Here is a 27,291-nt window from a genome sequence, read left to right as displayed (position 1 = left end):
TCCCTAGTGATGCTAAGCTTACTCCAGGACTACATTTTGAGAACCACTATCCTGACAGCCTCTCATCAAATCAGGTACACAAATGATAGGCTAAAGAATTAAGAATGATTAGTTTCTTTAGATGAACTAAAGATAGGCTTTAGAGTTAACGATTAGCTTCTCTGCATGTCACTATACTAATTCCTTTCTTATTCATAAGCATTCCTTAGGCCATTTATTAAATAGTTAGCTAGAGCATATTTCCTGAAGATAACTGGTATCCCATAATGGGGTTTGTTTGGGGTTTTTTTTGTGGGGGGAAGAGGGGGTTCTTAAGCATGCACTCAAGCTTTTTGAGAACACAAAAAAGGACTCACTGAACTGGAGGAAACCTTGTGAAATCATCTAGACCAACAGTCTCCAACTCTGGGTTCATTAAGATGCATGATGCAGCAGCTCCCCCAAAAACTATTGCCAGAGAATAAGGAAGAGCCTGCTGGGTTAGGCTCCAGACTTCTCTCCTCCTGCTTTAACCAAAATAGATTTAGCTGCTTTATAATCTGAGATTCTACATCTAATTCTGTTTGAGGGAGAAAAAGGAGAATTTCCCCCTTATCTGGGTTTCCCAGTAACTATTTATTAAGATATTACTATATATATATATGCCAGGCATATACATATATGCCAGGCAACATGTTACCCACTGTAGTTGCAAAAAATAAAAAAATAAAATAAATTACTGCTTTGGAGGGTTTTAATGGAAAAGACACATACCTATAAACAATAATGTCATATGGTAAGTGATAAGAAAACACTAAGTACAGGGAAAGAAAAAGTAAGGGTTCGAGAAGATGATACCTGCACTGAGTGTTATCAGTTGGAATCCTCAGGAAATGCAAACATATTTAATGGATAATCGAGACTTTAATGAAGTGACTGTTTACAAAAGTGTAGACAGTATTAAGAGGTACCAATAAGGGATGATGAAGCAACCTGGAGCTGCATGGAATCTTTACCCTTCCTAAACCTGAAGCAGCAAGGAGAAAGAATGGTTATCAGAAACCAGAGAAAGGTGATCCCTGGGTGGCTCAGCGGTTTAGCACCTGCCTTTGGCCCAGGGCGTGATCTTGGAGTCCCAGGATTAAATCCCACATCAGGCTCCCTAATGGAGCCTGCTTCTCCCTCTGCCTGTGTCTTTGCCTCTGTGTCTCTTATGAATAAATAAATAAAATCTTGAAAGAAAGAAAGAAAGAAAGAAAGAAAGAAAGAAAGAAAGAAAGAAAGAAAGAAAGAAAGAAGAAAGAAAGAAAGAAAAAGAGAAAAAAGAAAGAAAGAAAGAAAGAAAGAAAGAAAGAAAGAAAGAAAGAAAGAAAGAAAATCAGAGAAAATTTAGGTAATATAGAAGGCTGCCAAATAAAAAGGGAGCCAGGGAAAGCTACAATCCAATGTGGTAGACTGCATTACTGTTTCCAATGCTTCACTACCTCCTTATGATAATACATCCATGCCTTCTGCCTTTTACCATAGAGTTCCAGAGCTTTCTCCTTGAGATAGAGTATACTTTTTCAACCAACTGATACCGGCTTGTCATATAACTTGCTTTAGGTAGTAAAACATGAGCAGGCCTAATTCAAGCATAAGCTTTAAATATGTATGGATGTTCTGGTTTGGTTATTTAGCATTCATGTTTCCCAGCATGACAAGTCCAGCCACATATAGTCATTGCTCCTCTGATGGAGGTCCCAGGATAAGATACGCTGAGTAGATACAAACCTAACTTAAAGCCTGGAGACCAGCTGAGCCCAGGTAGATCAGCTAAACCATAGCCAACCCCCAGCCCCATAGCAAGAAATAAATGTGGTAAACCACTGAAATTCTGGGGCTGTTAACAGTATTATCATGATAAAAACTTGACTAATACACTATCTCATTCACCCTTCTCTATTCCTCTGCTAATGCCTCCTATTGATCAAACCCAAAAAACCCCACTGATGTAGTCCATAAATAAGCACTAGAGGAGCAAAAGGAAAATTGTGTATGACCAACCATTCAAGAAAAGGTAAGGATGGAATTTCTGGCAAAGACACCGGCAGAAACAGAAACATGGAAGCAAGGAATAACATAGCTTTGTGCTGAGAACTCCAAGTATCTAAATATCATCAAATGTGTGAAGTTGACACAGAGAGAAAAGCTGAGGCTATAGAATATTCTAAAATCTTCCATCATAAACCAAGGATTCCTTCAGTAGAAAGGTTTCCCAAAGGCCAAACTTGATCTGTCGTAACAGGTCCACACTTTCTTAACCTTGGATAATTAAACATCATCTTTAAAACACATTATGAGGGGCACCCCTGGGTGGCTGGCTCAGTGGGTTAAGCATCTGCCTTCAGCTCAGGTCCTGGGATGGAGCCTCGAGTCAGGCTCCCAGAAGAGCAGAGAGCTTGCTTCTCCCTATCCTCCCTGTTCATGCTCTTTCTTGCTATGTCTCTCTCTCAAATAAATAAATAAAATCTTTAAAAAGAAGAGAGAGAGAGAGACTTTATAATACTTCATAGAACAGTATATAAGCAAAGAAAAAGGAACATTTGTAATTCTAAATAGAATGCACTAGTTCATTTACAGAAAGACAATCAGACTTCCCTGGTAGGAGACAAAAGAATCAAGACCCTAGCTGCAACATACGTGGGAGTATACACACACAGCCTCTAGTGACACCTAGCTCCCTCAGAATCAGAAAGGGACAGAAGCGCTCCTGGGTGGCTCAGTGGTTAAACATCTGCCCTTGGCTCAGGTTGTGAACTTGGGGTCCTGGGATCAAATTGCACATCCAGGCTTCTCACAGGAAGCCTGCTTCTCCTTCTGCCTATGTCTCTGCACTTCTATCTCTGTGTCTCTCATGAATAAATAAACAAAATCTTAAAAAATTAGAAAAAAGAAAGGGACAAAAATGTACTCACAACAATCTCCATCATAGTAGGAAGTTCAGCAACTCCATCCACACCCACAACTCTGAGGCATGGGTGAGATACCCTCCCCCATGATCTCTCTCCAAAATCAGAACTTGGATCCTGAGTCTCACAGTTCCAGGATTCCTCCAGTTACTAGGAAGCCTATCTGGATCAATCTGGACATTTAGCCATTGTGCATTGTCCTTCAATCACTTAACCCTTAAAGAAAAATTATTAGGTCACAGAGGTAAAAGGGACTTTAAGACATTTACAAATCCCTTATTTAGATCAATAGAACTAAAGTCCAAAGAAGCTATATGAAACTACTATTGGTACAAAATTAGTGTGGTCCTAGCAAGTCCACAGGATAAAACAAAGTTTCAGATTACTATTTAGGTTGTAAAAATAAAGAACTGGTAATTAAGATATCCCAGCCTTATTCACAGTGTTCTATACTAAACTTTAGGAGTTTTAGGGCGGGGGGTGGGGGTGACTGGGTGGCAGGCACTGAGGTGGGCACTTGACAGGATGAGCATTGGGTGTTATTCTGTATGTTGACAAATTGAACACCAATAAAAAATAAATTCATTAAAAATAAATAAATAAATAAACTTTAGAAGTTTTAAAACTAGAAAGATGTTTTCTATAATATATTAAGCTAGAACAATTAAGCTCATTTATAAATAAGGTTATAAAAATAATTTCTTATGTAAAATGAAGAATCTTTTAATATACAATAAAAGGGTATAATATAGAAGATACTTTTTGGTGCTAATAAAATTGGCAACTTCCCAAAGTCCCATCCTTGGCACTACATTCCCCTAATCAATGATTCTTTTTTTTTTTTTTTTAATTTTTATTTATTTATGATAGTCACACAGAGAGAGAGAGAAGCAGAGACATAGGCAGAGGGAGAAGCAGGCTCCATGCCCCGGGAGCCCGACGTGAGATTCGATCCCGGGTCTCCAGGATCGCGCCCTGGGCCAAAGGCAGGCACCAAACCGCTGCGCCACCCAGGGATCCCATCAATGATTCTTAAAGTCTGAACTACCTGCATAAAAATCATTGCAGATACTTGTGAAAATTTCAGATTCCACTCTAGACCTATTTGATTTCTAGGAGCTCAGGAATTTTAACAGGTGACTTTTATATGCTCTGAAGTTTGAGAACCATTGCCATAGACAACCACCATCTTCTCAGTAGGTCATTCCTCTAATCATTAGAATCTTCCCAGAAATACTGAACCAACCTCCCAAAGCTGGGATCAAGATTACCTTGCCTTCCTTCGTCGTTGGTAAAGAGTCCTGTGTCACTGCTGCTACACACACTGCTGGTTTCACTGGAAAAAGAGTCAAACACAAGAGAACATATCAGTCCTATGAAAAACAAAGCGGTGCCCTTTCTTCTGGTTTTCAAATTGAACATCCCAAGTTTCCCTAATTTCACTCCAGTTCATTAGCCAATGAGAAATGTAAATTTCACACTCAAGCCATAGAGGAAAGCTTATTAAAGCTTTTACTTATATTTCAAAGTACTTTATAAATATCTAAAGTCACAGAAGTAATCTCAACCTGGCTAGGTATATCAAACAACACAAATTTAAAAATTTACCAACCCATTTTATTTTAAAATACTGTCAACTATCAGTTTCAAATGAAACTATACAACTTTAAGACATCTAACATGTATCAAGTTTTCTCCCCATTTACACAGTGGCTAACAAAAATCCATGAACAGGAAAGAAAGTCAATATGACCAAAATTATGTTTTCTAAACTTAATGTCTCCCTGATATGAAGTGGGTACAACACAACTCATTTTCAAAACAGAAGGTTAAAACTAAAAATATAAAAACAAATGCCATGTGAAACCCATTGAAATAAAAACTTTGCCCTATAGAATTCTGCTCAGTTGGCTTCATTTCCCAACCTATTGCTAACAATTGATTCTGCCTCTTTGGATGCTGTATTTCTTTTGCCTAATCGTCATTAAATTTGATTGATCTGGTTCAAGAAAAATTTCTCTATTTTTTACATATATTATATGAGCTATTTTCTTGATTGGGAGTGTTTCCTTCCAAGCTAGTCAATTTTTTTCACCTACTCTACAAGATGGAAAAAAACCAAAGCAAGGAAGAAACATTATCATACTGTATAAGGAATAGGCCTGGCAAAATCCCAGTCTACATTTCTGGAACAAAATTATGAAAATATTTTGTATTTTGCAACATTTCCACGTATCTTGTCAACACTAAATCCTTAAAATGCTGATTAAATTAAGTACCAATGCTTTCCTCACTTATCTCTGAATAGATCCAAGATATTTGCTATAGCAAGAGCCAATAAAACATACTCGATTTCTTTAAAGATTCTTTCATTTTATTTTCTTCTGTACTTGTAAGTGGGAACTTTCTCACATGTCATTCCAAGAAATGCCCTACAAAACTATACCACTAGATTTTGATGGATTTAGAATCCTCAAAGAGCTGTAGTTAAATCCAGAAGACATCCCCACTGAGTTCTGCACTCTTCCTACCTCTGACTGAGTTCTGCACTCTTCCTACCTCTGAGTTCAAGGAACTGCACCTCTTGAATATAATGGTGTTATTTTTGTGCTTTTGGAAAATTCCTAAGAATATCAGTGGTCTAACTCCCTTGAATTCTACTACACATTTTCTCATATTACTACTTTATTATCCTCCTCTGACCTTAAAGATAAAGCATATTTGACATTTTTTAACTCCTCTTGAGAGTAAGGAGAGCTTAAAAAGTACATTAGGCCATCGAACAAATATTCTATCCCACCATCATGTTATTTACTTTAGCAGTACCACTAACTGAGATTTAGTGATCAGCAAACAACAGCCTGCCTGGGATCCCTGGGTGGCGCAGCGGTTTAGCGCCTGTCTTTGGCCCAGGGCGCGATCCTGGAGACCCGGGATCAAATCCCACATCGGGCTCCCGGTGCATGGAGCCTGCTTCTCCCTCTGCCTGTGTCTCTGCCTCTCTCTCTCTCTCTCTCTATCATAAATAAAAAAAAAACAAAACAACAGCCTGCCATCTATTTTTGCATGACCTGTGAGCTAAGAGTGTTTTTTTACAGTTTAAATGACTCGGGGTAAAAAAAAAAAAAAAAAAAGAAAAAGGAAAAGGAAAAGGAAAAGGAAAAGGAAAAGGAAAAGAAAAAGAAAAAGAAAAAATATTAAAGAGTATTTTCTGACATGTGGGAATGATATGAAATTCAAATTTCAGTGTCCATAAATAAAATTTTATTGGAACATAGCCACAGTTATTCATTTACATATCATCGATGGCTGCTTTCATACTACAACAGCAAAGTTGAGTAGCTGCAACACAGAACATATCACATATAAATCTCTAAAATATTTACTATCTGGCTCTTTACAGAAGTTTGCTGATCCCTGCTCTACATGTATTACAAGTTCTACTCCGTTGAGTATTTAACAATTAAAAAAACTGTTTGCTTTATTACCAAATCTATCAATTCTTTTCCCCATTCATTTCCAGCCACTTATAACTACTACAAGATACAGTGCTTCCTTGATCCTTTTCACGTGGGTTCCATTCTCTCCTCGTATTCTAAGCAAAGGGGACAAGCTCAAAGAAATCCAGATCAAGAAAGATGTTGGTAACCTGAAGCCTTCCTGTCAACTGTACATTTTCTATTTTTCTCAACAGTATTTAAGACTCATTGTTTTTGAAAATGCTTGGATTAAGCTTTGTCTAAGCTTTCCATATATAGTTAATTTGAGGAATGGCAATGATGTCACAGAAATATCACCAGTATTTTAAGGCTATGAGCAAGGGAGATAGGTATTTTCTTCATAAAGAAAATAATCTGTCTTACAAGATGCTAATTACATAACAGTATCACCAGTCTACTGGTATTTGAAAATGACTATTTCATCAGATAGACATTTGCTAATTCTATTTATTCCCTCAGAAGGACTTGCATTATGGAAACCTAATCGTATGTAAGAAATTGTTAGCATAATTTGATGAAGACAAAAGTGGGAACTTCACGGCTGGAAGTCTGCACATAAACACTATGATACATCATGCAAAAATGTAGTGCTAGCTAGAAAAATAGAAGCAAATATTTCCAAGTTATAGGCCAAAGTTGGCCAGTCTTGCAGATTTCATTCACTTCTGGCTCAGAGATCATGACTTCTCTGGAAAAAAAAAATCAGATTAGTGGAATTTTAATAATGATTTAGTCAACTATAAAATGTTAAGTTAGCTAAACAACAGAATGTTTACTATTTTATTAAAACTAAGCTCCTATCTTTCAATAAACACAAGTTTCTTTTACACTTTTATATATAGTTCACAAGGTCAAAAAGTTAAAAGATGTCAGGATCCTACATGTTCTTCCTATTCCAAAATCTTCAAATTTGTTTATAAGTTTTTTGCTATGACCACAAGTAGTGCCTTTAGTGTCCACTCTACTTGTGGTCTTCCAAAGCTTAGTCAGGAAGACAGAAACTCAGCCTTTGTTAATCTTCAGAAAAAGTAACTAGACAAAACCCACAAAGATAGCAGGTATGAAATCTTGTCTTTTCCCAAAATGGCAGCAACTCATACAGGCATCAATGCCTCCTGTCTTTGCCTTGGGAGCTGTTCTGTACTCCCTATTCTCACGTGATTCTAACTATAAATAGTTTGCATACAAAAAATCTTCCTAGAATCTCTAAAATTTCTAAAAATGTATTAACCCTACAAATAATTTATACAACATTCAAAAAATTCTAAATTGGGGCAGTAAGTTTCTCACAGAAAAAGGAGGAAGAATCCCCACCCCTATTTCTCCTAAACTTTTACTCATTCACTTGGTAAGCATTTATTATTTACAATATACCAGAAACTGCTCTACCCAGTACTAAAACTAACAAGAAAACATGTCAATAACAATATCAAGGTGTACATTTTATTAAAAACCTAGTCCAGACTCTGGGAGAAGGCTGTGAAAACAGAGAAGAATGCTTTCGAATGAATAATACTCTGCAAAGAAGGAGGTGGTCAAGCCTACATTTTAACCTTATGACACTGAAAAACCACATTTCAGAAGCCAAAAAACATCTCAAAAGTACTCCTGTGTGAGTAAAAATAGTTACAATATATCACACTTCTCTACAGTGGTTTTCACTAAAAAATGTTCCCACACTTAATTCAACAGCATTGGCACCAATTTAAGTAAGACACAAATAAAATTAAAGCCTGGGTTTTAAACCACCAATTGTGTTACCTAATTACTATAACATTGTCAGAAAAGCAACTGAACCACATCCAACTGAAATAATGGATATGTAAAGACAGTCACCCCAGATTACAGTTCCAGAGACTTTCCTCCCACAACATTTTATAACAAAAACTTTTAACATATGAAAAAGTTGAAAGAAGTTCCAGTTACCATTCATACTCCATCACATCACCTATTGCACATCACACATTACAACTAATATTTTGCTTTTTCTGTTTCATCACACATCTATACATCTAATCTTCCCACCCGGATATCTTTACAATTCAAGGCACTTTTGGCAGACCAGATGATTGGGCATGGCATCCATTCTCAGAGAAGTAGATTATCATAGGAATCAAGCTTAATAAAACACTATTGATACCCCACATCCACTTGAATAACTAATTAATTCCAGGGCAAACACTCTTAGCTAAACACTGCAAACCCTGGTAAGAACTTTAAAATGCAATCACCTGGGCGGACTGGGTGGCTCAGCGGTTTAGTGCTGCCTTCAGCTCAGGTCATGATCCTGGCGTCCCGGGATCGAGTCCCATGTCAGGCTCCCCGCATGGAGCCTGCTTCTCCCTCTGCCTGTGTCTCTGCCTCTCTCTCTCTCTGTCTCTCATGAATAAATAAATAAAATCTTAAAAAAATAAAATAAAATAAAATAAAATGCAATCACCTGAACTGCTCTTAAAGGAGCAACTAAAGGGTATTTTTTCAAGTTAGCAAAAACTCCCAGTTATAAAGTTTTTAAAACTACAGTATTTTTATTCTACAGAAAAGATCAATGTTTCGGTCTAAGTTCCCTAAATATTGAAACTCATGCTTGTTGGTAAAAGCACAGTCAATGGATTGAAAACCCCATCTCAGTATCTAAAAACATCAGCACTAGCTCTCAACTCAAAGTCAATTTTACCCCCTTTAACCCCCCCCCCCCGACCCTTACCCCCCTCTGCATCCACAGGGTCGTTTGGCAATGTCTGGATAAACATTTTTTCAGGACTTGGGAGCAAAGGAGGGGGAAGTTGGTGTCCTACTGGCCATCTACTGGGTAGAGGCCAGAGATACTGCTAAACATCCTACAATGCACAGGACAAGCCCTCACAACAGAGAATTTATCTGGCTCAAAATGTCAGTAGCATCAAAGTTGAGAACTCTCATCTATACTGAACCAACCACAGGATGGAGAGGGCGGAGCATTATGTTAAGGGAAATACCACTTCAGAGGAGGAGAGGAGGCTGTGCACTTCTGCTGGATAAAGTCAGCCTTCAGGGACAGAAGTCAACATCCCATAATAGCAACAATGTCATTCTCTTGTCAGGGCCTCAAAGAGCCTGAGGCCTCTGGATCCCAGGAATCATGAGAAGGTAGCCGGATGGACCTTCAGGCCAACTGATAAACTGCAACTGCTCAAGTAGTACAGATCACCCCTCCCTGCCTAGCCCAGGCAGAAAGAAGATGCTACACAGAGAGAAGAGAGAGAGAGATATCCAGGCTGCGAAAGGAAAGATCTTGCTCTTTTCGATGTCCTCAATACCTAGGCACACAGCAGGCATTCAGCAAATGTTACATAAATGGAATGAACTCCTTCAGATCAACTCTATTGCTTCCCCTTGTATGGCCTTCGCAGCATGCCACTTCAATCTAATCCTACTTCCTGCATGTGAAAGGTGAATGGGCTGTTTTGAGGATGTGATGACATGAAGCATGTGAACCCACGCTGCAAATTCTAGAGCATTACAAAGAGGCAAAGGATGAAAGATTCAAAAGCTACATCTAGGGAGCTAATTCTGTATGTGCCCATTATTATTATTTGAGACATTAATAGTAATTTCCTGACAGTTTTTTTTTTATTAAAATGGTAATCTCAATTCAATAGGACTCTCATTAATACTTCAAAAAGAAAAAAATGCTATGGTAATCAAATCTATTTTCATTTTGAATGGAAAAATAAATGTGGCCTATGAAATCTAGTATTTTCCCTGGGTTTCATCCAAGAGAGGCAGACACAGCTCTAAGCAGATATCCAAACTACATGTGTCTCAAGAAGGAGTTTGGCCTTCCAATTGAGTTTAAGAAAATTATCAATATAATTGTGCCTTGAGACAACTGTAGCCAGGGCCATCAATTTGACTGCAACAATGTAAGTCTGAATCTAAACCATCCAGCAAAGCTGCTTCCAGATTCTGGACTTCAGGAACTGGAAATATTTTTTACTTAAAGCTACTAAACTTTAGGGCAGTTTCTTTCTGCAGCAATAAATAATACTGCATTTTTATGAATTCTTTTTTGAAAATAATTCCCTACTTTCTAGCCCTAACAAGAAGCTTCTAGTTTCCATAAGACAAATCTCTCTGAATTCTCATAATGGGGAAGAAAAAAACACAGCTTGTCTTCTGCCCTGACAGCTTGCTGATTCTTTCGTATTCCTAATCACAAAGGGCTGTAAATTTAGAACTAAATGAGAGTAGTTTATACCTATCTCAATTAAAATAAAGAGGTATAGAATTAGTTTGTCACCTATAATCACAAGGTAAGTTAACACTTCAGTTCTTCACCCATTGAATTTTTTTTAAGTAGGCTCCACTCACCACTCTGAGATCAAGACCTGAGTTGAGATCAAGAGTCAGACACTTAACCAACTGAGCCACCCAGGCACTCTTTTTACATCTAATTTGAAAAGAAACAAGCAGGATAGAGTTTAGGGCCTATACCATCATGTTAAAAGATTAGAGGTTTTCATTTTAATTTTTTATTAAATAATTCATTTAACAAAAGTTTAAAATTATCTTAGAATTCAGAAAAAAACAAAGGAAGTCACTCCTAAACCCAGAGCCCAAAGACATCTTTGCTCAATTTTTTTCCTGGATCAAGGTGATACATTTACAACTATATATAATCAGACTTCAGAGTCTAAAAGTAAATATGACTGAGGGAGAGGTTTTTCAGAGAAATATCGCACATCAACTGCAAAATCATTCTCACAGTAAGTTATAAGTATGTGTAATGAAGGAGTCTTTTCGTTTCATTTAGAGGAGACCATGAAAGAAATCCACCTCACTGGTTTCACAGGCTCATTAACTCAGCCCCTGCAATCAGGTACACTTTGTAAAGAATGATTTTCCTCACAACTCTTCTATTGTGCAGGGGGGCTGTGCCTTAGAGAGACCCACCCACCCTTTTAAGACTTACCTTTCTTTAGAGCTAAAAGTGATTCATCTTCAGTTAGATGAAATGTCTTTTCAGAGTAAATTTTTAAAGAGCATATATTCTGAGACCTGAATGTCTAAGAATGTCTTTCTGCTGCCTATCTATATGAAATCTATCTTGGCTATATATAAAACTCAGGGAGGAGTGGGAGAACAATCTGCCCCCCCCCCCCACACACACACACTCCAAATTCTACAGATAACTGTAGCCCCTCACATTTAAACTGTAGGGATAAATGCTGGCCTTGTTTTCATCCCTTTTGAGATTGTTCTTTATTCCTGTTCCGCCCCCACCACCAATGCAGAATGTAAAATTTTGCCAGGGTATGTCCAGGTAAATGTGTCTTTTCATTTGTTTACCATTTTAATCTTTATACTTAATTTTTTCAACCCAGGAACACTTTTTCTCTTTGGTTGTATTCTTAAAATCGTTATTCTATTCTAATGCTTCAGTGTCTTCCTTTGGAATACTTACATACTTACAGACTGGCCTCTTATCCTCTGTCTTCCAGATCTATCCACTTCTCTGTCATTTTCACCACCTCTCTGCATTTTGGGAGGGCTTCCAAAGTTTTCCACATTAACTCGATTTTCAGCAAAATGAACTGTCCTATTTTAACACTGCAGTTACATTTCAAATTTCCCTACAATTCTCCTCTACGCAAAACTACTGGGTTTTCAAATAGCCACCTTTCTGTCCTTACAATTTACGGCTCCTGTTTCAAAGTAAAATAAGTCAGTCAGAGAAAGGCAAACACCATATGAGTTCACTCAGATGTGGAATTTAAAAAAACAAAACAGATATACATAGGGGAAGGGAAAAAAGAGGGGGCAAACCATAAGGGACTCTTTACTATAGAGAACTAAGGGTTGCTAGAGGGTAGGTAGGTGGGTGGGGAATGGGCTAGACAGGTGATGGGTATTAAGGAGGGTACTTGTAAATAATGAGCACCAAATATTATATGTTAAGTGATGAGTCACTTCCTGAAACCAGTATTACACTTTGTTAACTAGAATTTAAATACAGACTTTAAAACAAACCAACAAAACCAACCAAACAAAAACAAAGTGGCTAAGTCTTCTTGCATCCTAAAGATTTTTGAAAATGTTCTTCTGGTTTCCACTGGCAGTAATTTTCAAAGATGTGTTTTTCCTCTCAACTTTTGAGATGATGTTCCTTTTCCCTTATTCTGCAGGCCTTGTTCAAAAGCCTCTTGTTGAGTACTGGTTCACCTAGAATCTGATTACTTGTCAATAGAAAGGGTATGTAAATTACCCCTGATTCCATTCTCTATTTCCCTGGACGTGGGAAACATGCTCTTCTCACATCTACAACTGGCCAAGACTATGTGCAGAGCCTCTAGCCTAATAACTCAGTGTCACTGGTAGGCTTTTCTTTCATATAGCTATGTTGGACTAAGACAGGATCTTCTAACTCTCATTGCCTTATTCTGACCCCATTCCAAGGGTCTGCGATATATAAAACATTATGATTTCTAGAATGCATCACTAAGAGTGATTTTTCCTTCTCTGCCCATGCCAACTGTAAACTTTATTCTTGGCAAATATATTTCCCAGGACTCAATTTGCTGTGACTACCTCTAACCCAAACACAAATAGACACATAGAAAACACTCATTTCCTATCCAACTGTACTCTGGGAGTTAAAGCCTCCAAATAAAAACTGAAAGATACAGATTGGGAAGTACAGTAGTCCTCCCTTATCCATGGCAGATACTTTCTAAGACTCCCAGTGGCTGCTTGAAACTGTAGCTAGTATTTAACCCTATATATACCATGTTTTTTCCCATACATACATATCTATGATTAATTTATAAATTAAGCACGGTAAAAGATAATAAAATAATAAAATAGAATATGTATAATAAAAGTTTTATGAATGTGGTCTCTTTCTCTCAAAATATCTTGTTATACTCACCCTTCTTAGGATCATGTGAAAGGCTGAAATGCCTAAGAAATGAAATGAAGTGAGGTGAATGATGCAGGCATTGTGAGTGAGTACTAGCCTACTGCTACTACTTCTGATGACATGTCAGGACCGGATTGTGGGTAACTAAAACCACAGAAAGAAATGATGGATAAGAAAGGAATACTGTACGCAACAACACTCTAGCTCAAACATCAGCTGCCTCATTTTCTGGCTGAAGTGAACCTTGCACTTTGAACAAAGGTCTGACCATAGAGAAAGGATGAAGGCCCTCACTACCCACCTTCAGCGCAGGCTCAGCCCTGCTGCTGTGGGCTTCCAATGGCACATCTATCAGCCTTGTGGCTTGAGGAAATCTTGGCAAGAGGCCAACTCTAGGCCCTAGGTTCTGGTGATGTGAGTTTACAATGTTTTATGTCTTCATAAGTATTTTAGTGGGCAGCTGATGCTGCTTATCAGATAGATGCTTTTGAAAATACGAAGCTGCAATGACGTATTGGAATGAGGCTGTGATTGAAAAGAATGACAGAATCTCAGTGTTGCAGGGATCTGAGTGGTCACGCAGCGCAACCTCTCCAACTCTGTAATAACTCAGGACATGGTCACCAAGGCCCAGGGTCGAATCCCTTCAGTGACCTAAAAATCATTACCTTGTGAAACAATTCATTTCATTTGTAGAGAGTTCGAATTTGGGGATGTAATATTTTATACTGAGGCAACATTGAACTCTCTGTACTTTCGAGGAGTCCTACCTCTGTCCTCTGGGGTCCCACAAAATAATCCGAACACATTTCTTTCAAGAAACAGATCTTCAAATACAGTAGTATCAAATCCACCTCCAAAGCTGCCTTAGTTGTTCCTAAGGATATACCAGCAGAACTGTGAATAATCCATGTAGGCACACTATGCCGGCTATTCAATATCCTCAAATGCAATAGTACTATTTGCAACAATGGCAAATGTACTCTTGGTCAGCATCCCCAGTTATGGAATACAAACAGAACCACCTCAATCTACTACATATATTCTTTCCCACAGTTCCAGTAGCCCCTGATTAATGACCAACACTTGCAAAGAAGGCTACTTACCTTAACCATGAAATAATGAATGCTATTGATCCATACTGCTATGGAGAATTACTGATCACCCAATCTTTGGTTAAAATGGTCCTCATTTAGCAATTTCTCTGTCACAAATACCTGGAGCAAAGCATGCTCATAATTAAAGAGTTTGGGGGAGTAAAAGTGAAAAGTGATGGACAGAGATCTCAGCTTTCTCCCATTTATTCTTGCTTCTGAGCTATTGTTTGTGTCAGAAGGGATATTGATTTTCTATAAAAATAAGAAAACAAGAGGCACCAAGGGGCCGCAGAAGGTCAGCCTGGGCTGGAGAAGGAGGGAGGAGGTTTAGCACTCTATCTCTGTCACTTGCCTTCTAAGAGAAGGGAATATTTTCTTTCCTGTGAGATTGGCCTCTAATACATCACTCAGGAAGGCTCCTGACTGAGACTTCAGGCCAACATCAAACCAGTTCCCTTATAAAAGAACAGAAGCTAAACTATATTCAAGGGGAACAAACAAATGATGTGTTAGTGAAGAATAGAGCAAAATCATGCTATGAATCACCTAATAGCTGCTATACAGATGATATGAATAAAGACAGTAGAAACTAATTTTACAAAATAATTGCTCCATTTTAGAATGGAATACACATACACAGGAAAATATTAAAATAATAATTGATCTTTTGTAGGCATAAGAAACTTTTACATCATAACCACTTTCAGTTCCTCAGAACTCCTGAAGGACTGGTTGGCACAGAACTGAAGGAAGAATAGAAAAAGTAAAGGAATTACTGGTCAAGCTTAAAACTATTCCATGGTTAATTAGTAAAGTTTAAGGAAATTAGAAATAAAGCTCTTTGGTTGAGACACACATTTTCAAACCTAAAACATCTGATACACATTTTTTAAAAGAACTCTATCCACTGACAAGGCTAAGTTAAGCTTAATGATCAGCCTCATCCTAATAATTTTACCAGTCGGATCATACAGGCTGACAATCTTCAACACCACTAATAAAAGGTAAAGTTCTAGTAGCACCTGGGTGGCTTAGTTGACTAAGCATTCAACTCTTGATTTTGGCTCTGGTTGTGATCTCAGGGTTGTGAGATCAGGCCCTGAGTTGGGCTCTGTACTCAGCAGGGAGTCTGCCTGAGATTCCCTCCCTCTCACTCTGACCCTCTGCACCCACCCCCATTCTTGTGAACATGTGCATGCACTCTCTCTTCTAAAACAAATAAATCTTAAAAAAAAAAAAAAAAAGTAAAGTTCTACACTTGAGCTGTAGGTGAACAAACAGGCACATCTAAGCAGATTTATGAAAGAATAACCAAGATTCTTTAAAATATCTGTTAATGCAGAAAAAAAGATAGGAAGATTTCTCACAAACCAACTCCCCAAAAATCATATAATATCCAAATTGTAAATTATTATCTACTTAAACACACACTAATGCTAGTCCTATCCACAAGATGGGCTTAATAATCAAGGCAAGATTTTAGTTCCATCTTACTGTTGGGAAGCTGAACATAATTTGCAGTCAACCTCTCTTTCTCCAAAGAGTAGATTTAGGAGGAAAAGGTAAGAAGCATTTCTGTTTTAACTACAGATGAATCAACAGAAGTCAAAGTATATTTAAAACTCCTAAAAAATTAGATTCTAAAGAAGAATTATTCTCATTTTAGGTCTGCTACTACTCCACCAACTACTCCCTCAGAGCTTCAAGGACTTGGGCGTCCATTATTAAAAGAACTCTAAAGTCATGGACCAGGCATACAGCATAAATGGGGTATTTGTGAGAGAGAATACACAAGGTATTCTCAATTTGAAGAGAATAAATATTTCATAAGGATTGCTGCCTACTTCAACTTATTCAGGCTCTCAGATAACTAGAGTGTTTATCACAACCTATGAGCAATAGATGTGGGTGGGGGTGGGGGTGGGGGAGGAACTGGAAAGACTAAAGAGCCTCACTGCTAGATTACAGACTCTATGCCTGGAACCATTCCTGAACTGTTATCTTAAGAGCAGACATAGTTAACAGTCCCTCACCTACAATAACGTCATAACAAGAAATTCTGGGGAAGAAATAAACACAAGCTATCACAGCAAAAAACAATTTTTAAAAATCACAATTCTCAACAGTAAATTATTATGTTTGATACTGAAACATACTTAAATGACCCAATTGAGGGTTTTGATATTGTGAAAGACTATAAGTTGACTAAACATTTATTTGATTAAAAACAACATGATAAGAAAACTTTTATAACCCAAAATTATACATATAAATTGAGAAAATAGGACTTAGGATATACATTAGAAGAAAATGAGGGAAAGCAAATTATAAGCCTACCTGGTTGTGCAGACTGGCAAATATAAAGCTACTCAGAAAAACTGTTAAAGCTTGATTAAAAGTCGCCCATGAAAGGTACAGGCATAAAGATTAAGGAGCTTTTCCTATTACTGACATAGCTTTACCTCATAATTCCTAAGATTTATGTCTTTGTTTTTCAGACGAACTTCAGAAGCAAAGTCCTAAGAAAGGCCACACATTCTACGGTTGTAAAAGTTGCAATGAGACAGAAAAAGAGCCATGGAAAAGGCAAATTCAAAGGGCAGCAAAGGGCAAATTCATGGTTGTTACATATGAACCTTGGAATCAGGTTCAATTCCCAGTTTTGCTACCGGGTGACCGTGGGCAAATTATCTCAATACTATGAACCTTCATCTCCTCTTCTAAAATATGAACAGCAGGGCCTACCATACAGTGGAGTTCTGACCATTCAACTGGGACTACCAGCCCAAGAGGCAGCACCTACAAAGGCACTTGGTCTGATACTATGAAGGGGATGGGAACAGTGTAAGGATGCCATATATCCTGTAAAGCACAGACACAAATGTTTCTGGCTCAATGGCATTTGGTGTAAGACTAATGGGATTCAGTACCGTTATTCTCAAAGCCCACCATGTGTTCAGGCGGCTTGAATGTCAGCCATAAAAAATAAACTCAGTGCAGTCAAACTGGAGGGAGCAGACAACAGAATGATAGCCCCGTAGCTAAAGCCATGACTCTTAAGGGGAAAGGCAGCTTACCAGGAACATACACAAACTCCATGTGCCTGGCACCAACATTTTCTCACATACACAAACACACACACCAGCCTCTACTGAGACCCTCGTTCTCACAACATCTACATATGATCTACATGGCATAAACTGCAGTAAATTGTTTTTAAAATAAAATTCATGGTTATGCATGTGAGGTATGCATTTTAAACAATTTTTAGAAACAAATGTGTTTCATTATACATAGCTTTCTTGACATAGGGAAATAGAATCATGAATATACTGTAAAAAGCTAGAGACAGACCCTAGCAGATTGCTTAAAGGAGGGGCTACAAAGTCAGCATTACAGTGGCTAGCTCTGAAAGAAGGTTGAACTCCTCAAGACTATGGATTTGTACTCAGGGTAAAAATAACCAGGACAATCTCTGACTTAGTAAGGGAGATCTCACCATTCTGACATGTTCTCATCAGAGCCCTGTTTTTGTTCATCTGCTTCACACTCCATCCTTTCTTTCCTTCCTGTTTTGCTTAGGAAAGTCCTATTTTCTGCTGATTCACACAACCCATGACCTGATGAGGTCCAGGGAGTATTCTCCTTCCAGCGGGACAGACGCTGCTTCTTAGCTGACTTGAACCTGCAGCCTCTCTCATAGCTCCAATCTGACACCTTGAGCTTCTGCTGAAGGCTGGCGGCCACCTCTGATGTCACTCGCTTCACCTTCCTCCGGCGCCGGAGTGGTCGACATGGTGCATTTTCGGTAAAGGAGTCAGATTCATGCCAAGAGTGTTGCTTACTCTTCACAATGGCATTGAGAGCTGGGTGCCGTTTGGCTACCATTGTGTCATCAGAGTCACTAAAATTGGCAACAGGGGCCAATTCTCGACAGTCCTTAATGGCCTCATCGAGACTTGACTCAGAGGCCTCACTGTAGCAGCAGGTATGCTCTGCCAGGTGAGTGAAGTCTGAACGGCGCTTCCGGCCTCTCCTTTTGCGAAGCTGCCGCCTCTGCTGCCGAGGGCTCAGAGCCATCTCCTCCCACAGCTCACCAAGCTTATTCTGCTCAGATGTCTGCTCCAATGCTGAGGCTAAGTCATGTACCAGCTCATCCATGAGGCCACATCTGCCCAAAGAAAAGTTCAGAAAAAGAAAAAGAAAACCTGAATAGGATCTGTTGTTTTAAGGTAAGTTTATAAAATACATCACGAGACTGCAGAGCCTACCTGACTTACAGAAAATAAAATCACCTTTCAACTGGCTACACTTAAGATTGTTCCTACCATCCTTGCTCCCTTAAGCCACTAAAAATAGGTGTTTGGCCCTTGTTAGGAACCTCAAGTCAATATGTTCTTAAAGCACAAGAAAGCAAACTCTCACCAGATCACAAGTAAAATACTAGCAAAAACAAGCAAACCTTGGGAAATAAATCGCCCCTTCCCTTTTTCCCAATTAAATTTGTCACTAAAATATCTGATGATAAAATCCAAAAAGATTAGAGAAAGTCTCATTAGACAGGAACAGAAAAACACACAACTTTAAAATCATGGTTAAAGAACTGCTCCATGGTCTGGGGTCCCTGATAAGAATGCTGCTAAAGAGAGGAGAAAGACAACTTAGTAACACACTTTAAGGATCACTGCTTGCAGTTTTAGTGATCCAAGAAATTGTAGTAACCCAGATTTGTATTCTGAATGGAAAAAAGAGACTAAGTCTGTACCTATTCTGGTCCCAACTACCACCTGGAAGCCAGGAGGAAAGGAAATTTATCGGATATATTGTATATTTTTTAACAATTAGCAACTTCTAAGTTCTTCTCCCAACCTTCAGAAAATTAAGTGATCATCCTAATTATGTGCTTTAGTATCAATCACACAAAAAGAGGATATAGCTAAGGCTGAAATGACAGGGATTGATGGAGTCCCTAAAATTTCTAGCTAACTGCTTTCTAAATTCTATTTTTGCATTCATTCTTGTCAAACCGTCATACATCAGGGGTCACTTCAGAGGCAAACCTTCCAAGGGATGCGGGCAGTAGGAGCAATTTTCAAAACGCCCTTTAAGAGGGAAATGTCCAATATAATTTGTACAACACCTTATTAAATACGTATTAAATTAACACCTCTTCCCTAGCCCTTGTGAAGCCTAGAGTATTTCAAGTCCATAACTAGAATTTAAAACTGTGTGGCGCCACTCGGAGGCCCTATTTCCGTTCATGCAGCTTACATTCTGCAAAGGGCTTTCTAAAACCTATTTTCTCGCTGTCCCCATGCCAACGAATTCAAAGGCAAGAAAAACTGGTGGGCTGGCTTATCTGCCACATGGACGGGAGCCGTGGGGACACCTAGTTCCAAAACTACCAACCACACAAAACGTCTCATCGTGTCAAAAGCCACACAACACAAAATGACCACTGTCCCTTTACGCAATACAAAGTCAGTCTAAAACGCCCTGAATGGGGTTTGGGAGACAACTACCCCTGAAACCAAAACAGATGTGGGGACGGCACATCCAAACCTACTTCCTTAATAAAGAAATAATGCTTTAAAAAATGGGGCAGAACTGTACGCTTTGGGGGACCCCTGGGTTGGCTCAGTGGTTTAGCACCACCTTCAGCCCAGGGCGTGATCCTGGGGACCCGGGATCGAGTCCCACGTCGGGCTCCCTGCATGGAGCCTGCTTCTCCCTCTGCCTGTGTCTCTGCCTCTGTCTCTCTCTGTGCCTTTCATGAATAAATAAATAAAAATCTTAAAAAAAAAAAAAAGAACTGTACACTTTAACGTGGAACAAAGTTACAGAACTTGCAGCTGTTTGAGCAAAAATCCCTTCCTAGCCGAAGGGCTGCAATTCCAAGAGCTGGGGACACTACCCTGAGCTTCGCACACCTTCAGTCCTCAGGTGCGCGCTCCAAGACGACCCCCTTGTCCAGCTAGCTCTCGAGGAGAGGAAAGGCTAAGTCACGCAAACACAAGGCCGGGAGACGGAGAGGAGTAAAAAGAGGCAGGCGCACGGTCGCGGCGAAGGCCGGGGGGCGGCAGGAAGCAACTTCTCATTTGGGCTCACCCGGGCAGGGGGGTCGGCCCTTCTCGGGCACAAACTGCCAAAAAAAAAAAAAAAAGCAAGTGGTGGCGACTACGCTCCCTCCGTGACCCAGGGTCGCAACATGGCCACATATGTGAGGAAGAGCTGGGTTGGAAGGACCCCCCCCCCCCCACGCCCCGGCCCGCCCCCGAAGACGAAAGCGAACGCGGCTTGGGACACGGAGCTCACACCCTGTCGGCCTGCCCAAAAGAGCCAGAAAGAATAAAGGAGAAGAGGGGACTGCCGCCCCGGAGACGCCCGAACCTCACTCCCCGGGATGGGGGCGATGGGCCCTGGAAAACAAGGCCCAGCCACCCCCGCCCCTCCCGCCAACCTCCGGAGCCCCGCGGCGGCCACGGCCCCCGCCCCGGCCTCCGCCCGGAGCCCCGATCCCCGCTGGCGCCGGCCCCCTGGACCCCGACCCTCTCGACCCACTCCGCCCCCTCACCAGCTGCCGCAGCCACCTCCAATGGCCGCCGCTTTTGGGGCCGAGTCTCCCCGCCGGGGTTTCCCTTTCTGACCTCATTTCCGGTCTGGGCCGGAGGGGTGGGGCAGCGGTGGAGTGGGAGGGGCTGGCTGCTCTAGAGGGCCCGCCCCCGCCCGGCGCTTCCGGTCCGTGGCCGCGCCCACTTCCGCCCCGCGGTGGGCGGGGCCTTGGAGACGCCGGGAGCGGGGGCTGGGGGCCTCAAGGGGCGGTGGTTCCGGGCGGGCGGGCGCGCTAAGGGGCGAGGTCCGCGCCTGGGGCAGATCAGCCCTCCCCAGGCTGGCCTCACCTGCCTTGGGGACGTCAAGACATTGGGCAGTAGGGAGGGACCACGGCCTCGCCCTTGTTTGCTGACCTACTTTTACAAAGGGTGTGTGAAATTGAGAAATGCATCCTCATTCTTAACTGTGAGAGTGGGTCCAACTATAAGCCGGTACCTTTGCAGTGAATCAGTCTTACAGGTACAAATGCCTCGAGCAACAAGGCAGGTACTATTGGATTATAAATCTTAAGTATACAATTGATACCCATGAGTCTGTACTGACATGAGTAAACTAATGAGATGAATACTGACATGAACAAAGTAATAAATGGGGAAGGGGGATAAATCTCTGGTGCAGAAGAATTGTGAAGAATTTATGTAGATAATTCACCCTGAAGTATAACTCCCAGCTCCTTGAATGTGGGCTGTGTGAATGGAAGGTGGGGAAATGAGTATGGTGGAGAAATTAGACAAGCACTACCTCAGCCAGGTGACCAAGGTTAACATGAACAGTGATAAATCATGTGGACCCTATGTAGGCTGGATATGACATGATGGAAGTGGCATTTTATGTCTAAGATACTTTCCTTCCAGTACGCCCACTCTAATCAAGAGAAAAAAAAAATCCAACAACTCCAACTGGGGGACATTGTACAGAATGCTTGACCAATATTCCTCAAAATTGTTAAAGGAAAAAAGTCAAGCGAAGTCTGAGAAGTTGTCATAGCCAACAGGAGCCTAAGGAAATGTGACAGCTAAATGTAGTGTGGTATCCTAGATGGGAGACTGGAACAGGAAAAGGACATTGGGTAAAAACTAAGGAAACTTGGATGAACAATGGACTTCAGTTAATAATATTATCTCAGTGTTGGTTCATTAATTGTGACAAATGTTCTATATCAATGTAAGATGTTAATAATAGGGGAAACTGGGTATGATGTAGACAGGAATGGTCTGTAGTAGCACCTTTGTAATTTTTCTGCATACCTAAAACTAGTCTAAAATAAGGTCATTTTTTTAAAATGCACATACCTTTTGACCCCGAAATTCTGCCTCTAGGGAATTTTTTTCTGAAGAAAAATTGGAAATAGGAGAGAGAGATGAGAAGATTAGAAAAAAAAATCCTACAACAGGAATTAGTTATCTAAATTATGGTACATCTATGGGATGGAATACCTTTGAAGCCTTTTAAAATTGCTGTGAAAGGGGGATCCCTGGGTGGCTCAGCGGTTTAGCGCCTGCCTTTGGCCCAGGGCACGATCCCGGAGTCCCGGGATCGAGTCCCGGGATCGAGTCCCACGTCGGGCTCCTGGCATGGAGCCTGCTTCTCCCTCTGCCTGTGTCTCTGCCTCTCTCTCCTCTCTTTATGACTATCATGAATAAATAATAAAAAATTTTTTTTAATTGTGAAAGTATATTCAATGAATGAAAAGTCATCAGTTTCTGATTGTGTACATTTCTGCATGACTGTTTTACTCCAATAAAAAGGGTATTCTAAAAATGTAGTGTATGGCTGTATTCATGTATATAGGAAATTAAATCTGTACTTGCCCAGAAATAAAAACCAGAATGATACACTACACATCATTCAAAATAGTTGCATTACAAATGACTGAATCTTCTACCTGTTAGTTTTATGGATTTTCAGAATTTTCTACAGATGAAACTTACTATGTAAAGAATTAAGGAAAAGGACAAGAAGGACTGAAGTTTGGAGCCAGCATGACTAAGAGAGTGGTCAGTACTATTTGCACAGCTAGAGGAGTCAAGAAGAGAAACAGATTTATCAAGAAATTGATTAATTCCATTTTGGACACACTGAATTGGTAACTCCCACAGGAAAGAAAGAAATGTTCAAAAGTTGTCCACAGCCATCAGCCTTCTTTTCTGCTTAAGTAAAGTTCTCTCCCATAAGCGACCTAAGTGTCCACTGATAGATTTTTTAAAATCTTTTTAAAAAGATGTGGTGTAAAAAAAAAAAAAAAAGATGTGGTGTATACATACACACACACACCAGAATATTAGGCAATGTTTAAAAAGGATGAGATGGTGCCATTTGCAACAACATGGATGGACATAGAGGGCATTAGGCTAATTGAAGTAAGTTAGGCTGAGAAAGACAAACACCATATTATTTCAGTCATGTGGAATCTAAAAATACAAATGATTAAACAAACAAAAAGCAGAATTAGACCTATAAACACAGAGAACAAACTGATGGCTGCCTAGGGGGAGGGGGAAAATGGATGAAGGAGAGTGAGAGATACAAATCTCCAGTTAGGGAATGAATGAGTCATGGAAATAAAAGGCACAGCAAAGGAAATATAGTCAATAATATTGTAAAAGCGTTATATGGTGATAGATGGTAGCTGCACTTGCGGTGAGCGTAGCATAACATATAGAGAAGTTGAATCACTATAGTGTACACCTGAAACTAATGTAACATTGTGTGTCAACTATATTCAAATAAATGAATTTTAATAAATAAAATAAAACTATGGTAACAAATTCTCTCCCATTAATCACAGCATCTCCCATGATGTCAGTTGCCTCAATCAGCTCTGGAAGCTCCTGTATTTCTTAAAACCCAGCTTTTATTTTCAGCTTTCTGCTAACTATCTCTACAGGTTTACACAACCAGCATCTCCAACTTAAGACAACAAAACAAAGCTTAGTTTCTCCCATAGTCCCTATCAAATCTTCTCCACTGTTCCCTGTTTGGGAGATGTTATCACCATCATGCAGTCACCCAGGTAAGAGACCTCAAAGTTCTTTTTAGTTCTTGTTTCTTATATCCCTTTATCTAGATACATGCCAAGCCCTATAGATTCTTTTATGGTATTCTTACACTCACTTTCCCTATCTTGCTTTCTCTGTGCCATTGACCTGGGTAGGCAACCACTCTTCTAGATGGTCTGTCCCCAAGCAAGTTATTCTCTACACTGCACCAGAGTGAGATTCTTGAAACACAATTTCACTTCATCCATCTTTCACTACCTCCTGCATCCTACTTGAGCACACCAGATCACTTGCTATCTCTTTTTTATTTTTAAGATTTTACTTATTTATTTATTTATTTATTTATTTATTTATTTAAGAGAGAGAAAGAGACGGAGAGAGAGCATTAGTGGGGTGAGGGGTAGAGGGACAGGGAGAGAGTCCCTCAGCAAACTCCTTGCTGAGCACAGAGCCCAACATGAGACTCAATCTCAACCCTGAGATCATCACCTAAGCTGAAATCAAGACTCAGATGCTTTACCAACTGAGCCATCCAGGCACCCCTCACTTGCTATTTCTTGAATACCACTAAGATTCAGGGTGATTTAAAGGCTGAATATCAATGTCACCTCCATGAAGTCTTCCCCTTGCTTGCTCACTCATTTGGGCTCAGCACTTGCTGGTATTTCAGCATTTTCTTCATTCAACCTGAATTAGAGTCAATTATGTGCAAGTTTGCCTCCCCAACTAAATTACTCATTCAAAAAATATATACTAAGCACCTATGCTCTGGTGATAGAGCTGTGTGAACCAAATGAAGCCAGCCCCGTTGCCCCCAGAGATCCTGTCCTAGCCATTGTATTCTCATCAATGCTCTGCACCTGATAGGGGCTCAGTAACTATTGTCCCAATTTTAATATATGTGCTGCCGAAGCGAGCACAACTATTGTCAATTAAAAAAAAAAAAACAAATATTTGCTTACTAAATGGTGAAAGAGGAAATTAGAAGCGATTTTCTCCGTCTTAAGACAAAATTTAAATAAAACTTTCACCTTCCAGTGATAATGGTAGTCAGAGGAAGGATCACTCAAAGAAAGAGTATGGCAAGAGAAGCCTGTGGGGATGAAGGGGACAGTTCAAAAAAGAACTGAGAGCATCTGAAGAGAACCAGTGTCTAGAAGCCAGAAGAGGGAGAAATTTGAGAAAAAGAGAACCAAAAGGAGACATGATAAGGAATAGTTCTCAGGAAAGGCTGTCCCGCTTGGTGACTAGTCATTGATGACACGGAGTTTCGGGCAGACTCAAAGTAAATGACAGCAGAGGCAGGAGGGAAGTCAAGGGTGAAGCTCCAGCATGGACTAGTGTGTCCAGAGCTAACTGTTTAATTTCTTTTTTTTTTTTAATTTTTTTTTAATTTTTTTTTCTTTTTTTTTTTTTTTTTTTTTTTTTGCTTAATTTCTTTAAGCCTTTGCTTCCCGCTCTGCGAAATGGAGACAATAATAGACATACACATACCCTCAGAGGAGATTAAATGAAATAATAAATGCAAACCATTTAGCATAGAGCCCAACACAAATTAAGTGCTCCAAAAAATTAGGAGTTACTGAGAAGAGGAAGAGAATCTAATCTACACGTTTCCCTCGATTGACCAATAAAAGCAAAACTGTTGGCTGAATGAAGAAATCACTAGCTGAAAAGGATCTACGTGTAGGAAAAAATCAGTTTCTCCCTCCCGTGCCCTTCCCATAAAACATTTGTGTGTGTGTGTGTGTGCACGTGCACACGCATTATGATAAATTGAGAGTCCTCACCATGCATCATGGCCTGCACAGCCTCTGATCTGGCCCCTGCCCATGTCTCAGCTTCATCTTGAACCCCTTTCCCATGCCCACAGTACTAGCTCCCTGAGAGCTCTCTCTCTGCCCCACCACCACCCCGCCCCAGGGCCTTGGCAAATGCTGTCCTGCAACCAAGAATACCTGTCTACACGGCTTTGCAGGCATGGGTTGGGGGATCTCCTCATCTTGATGTCCTAGCTAAAGTGTCACCTTCACATAGAGAGCTTTCCTAACACCATGACCCTAGCCATTTTCTATCTCATCCTCCTCCCTATTGCCTTATGGCTCGTATCACAATCCAACGTGACCTTGTTGATTTGATGTGTACTTGCTTATCTTTTGTCGCCTCCCATTAGAGCATAAATCATAAGAAAGGGGACATTGTCTTTCTTTTTGCCTTTCTGTCCCCTGAGCGCAGTTTGACGAAGGCAGGAATTCCTCATCCTTTCATCTTCACAGTGTTTTTTCCATGTCCCCTTTTCCTTGCTCTAATCATCCCTTAACCGATCCAAGACATTCCAGAATCTTTCCAGAAGTGTTTTCCAACAGTCACTAGAGAAATGTTACTAATACAAGCAGTGTCCACCAAGGACAGCAGGAAGTGTCAGCATTTACTTGAAAAATGAATGACTCGGGGCAACTGGCCCTCCTCTCTGGCCCCAGCACTCATTCCTTCTGCTTTGCATTATAAGAAACCTCCCTGGATGCTGGGATGGGAGTGTGGGGGCCGGTGTCCACCATTCCTTGGTGGCAGTGTCAACAGAAACAGAACTTCTGTAGGTGAGGGGATGGCGAAAGAGACTGTTTTGTGTCCAGAGCAGGTAACCACGGGGCATTAGGTGGCAGCAGGCATAGGGCTGCTCAATTTCCTCCTATGTCATGCCTTTCATACTCTCTTATGTACCCTTCTCAACTACAGAATTTTGAGATTTTTGTTGAGGTAACATTTCCCGAAGGCTTACTACAGGTGTTTGTATTAGTTTCCAATTGCTGCATAACAAGTTGTCACAAGCTTAAAATAACACACCCACATGGATAATATGGGAGAGTCATCCCATCTCAAGGTCTTTAACTTTCATCACAACTACACAGTTCACATATTTATCCAGTATATTATCCCCATTTTAGAGATGAGGAAATTTGAAATTTTTAGAGGCTAATGAGTTTATTTAAACCCACGCAGCTAGAAAATGATAGAGCCAGGACCCATCTGTGCAGGTAACAAGGGACTGAAGCAATCAAACACAGATTACTCACCCCCTCTGCTTGGCTGAGCTTGTTCTTACGTGCAAGGCATTGGAAGGAAAGAAAAGCAAGAAGCCAGAGTGCTCAGATGACTGGGCCAAGGCAGATGAAGTTGGCTCTGGTCTAGTTGGGTTCATGTGGTGGTGGGAACCAAGGTTTAGAATATTTACATTTAATATGATTATTTGTA

The 27,291-nt window shown here is 40.2% G+C and overlaps 1 protein-coding gene and 1 long non-coding RNA gene across 6 annotated transcripts in view; one reads left to right on the top strand and one right to left on the bottom strand.

Annotated features, from left to right (window-relative positions):
• Positions 1-21,142, bottom strand: part of GPATCH2L (G-patch domain containing 2 like) — a 55,812-nt gene extending 34,670 nt beyond the window's left edge. For 3 of the 5 annotated variants that reach the window (XM_025442305.3, XM_025442303.3, XM_035720038.2), the window contains exons 1-3: positions 21,003-21,141; positions 17,928-18,599; positions 4,202-4,266 (exon numbers count right to left, since the gene is read on the bottom strand). In XM_025442305.3, the coding sequence (XP_025298090.1) occupies positions 4,202-4,266; positions 17,928-18,589 (727 nt within the window). In that variant the 5' untranslated portion in view covers positions 18,590-18,599; positions 21,003-21,141. Of the gene's footprint in view, positions 1-4,201; positions 4,267-17,927; positions 18,600-20,358; positions 20,571-21,002 lie in introns of all 5 variants that reach the window. The other 2 variants (XM_025442304.3, XM_025442306.3) reach the window with 2 other exon arrangements.
• Positions 11,614-16,261, top strand: LOC112656846 (uncharacterized). The gene is made up of 2 exons (XR_003134704.1): positions 11,614-11,735; positions 16,095-16,261. It is a non-coding gene; the product is annotated as an uncharacterized LOC112656846 (long non-coding RNA).
• Positions 21,143-27,291: the final 6,149 nt, after the last annotated feature.

This window comes from Canis lupus, chromosome 8 (assembly GCF_003254725.2).
Source record: "Canis lupus dingo isolate Sandy chromosome 8, ASM325472v2, whole genome shotgun sequence".
Lineage (NCBI taxonomy): Eukaryota > Metazoa > Chordata > Mammalia > Carnivora > Canidae > Canis > Canis lupus.
Note: the sequence above shows the minus strand (reverse complement) of the source record. Positions and strands in the feature narration are given on the sequence as shown.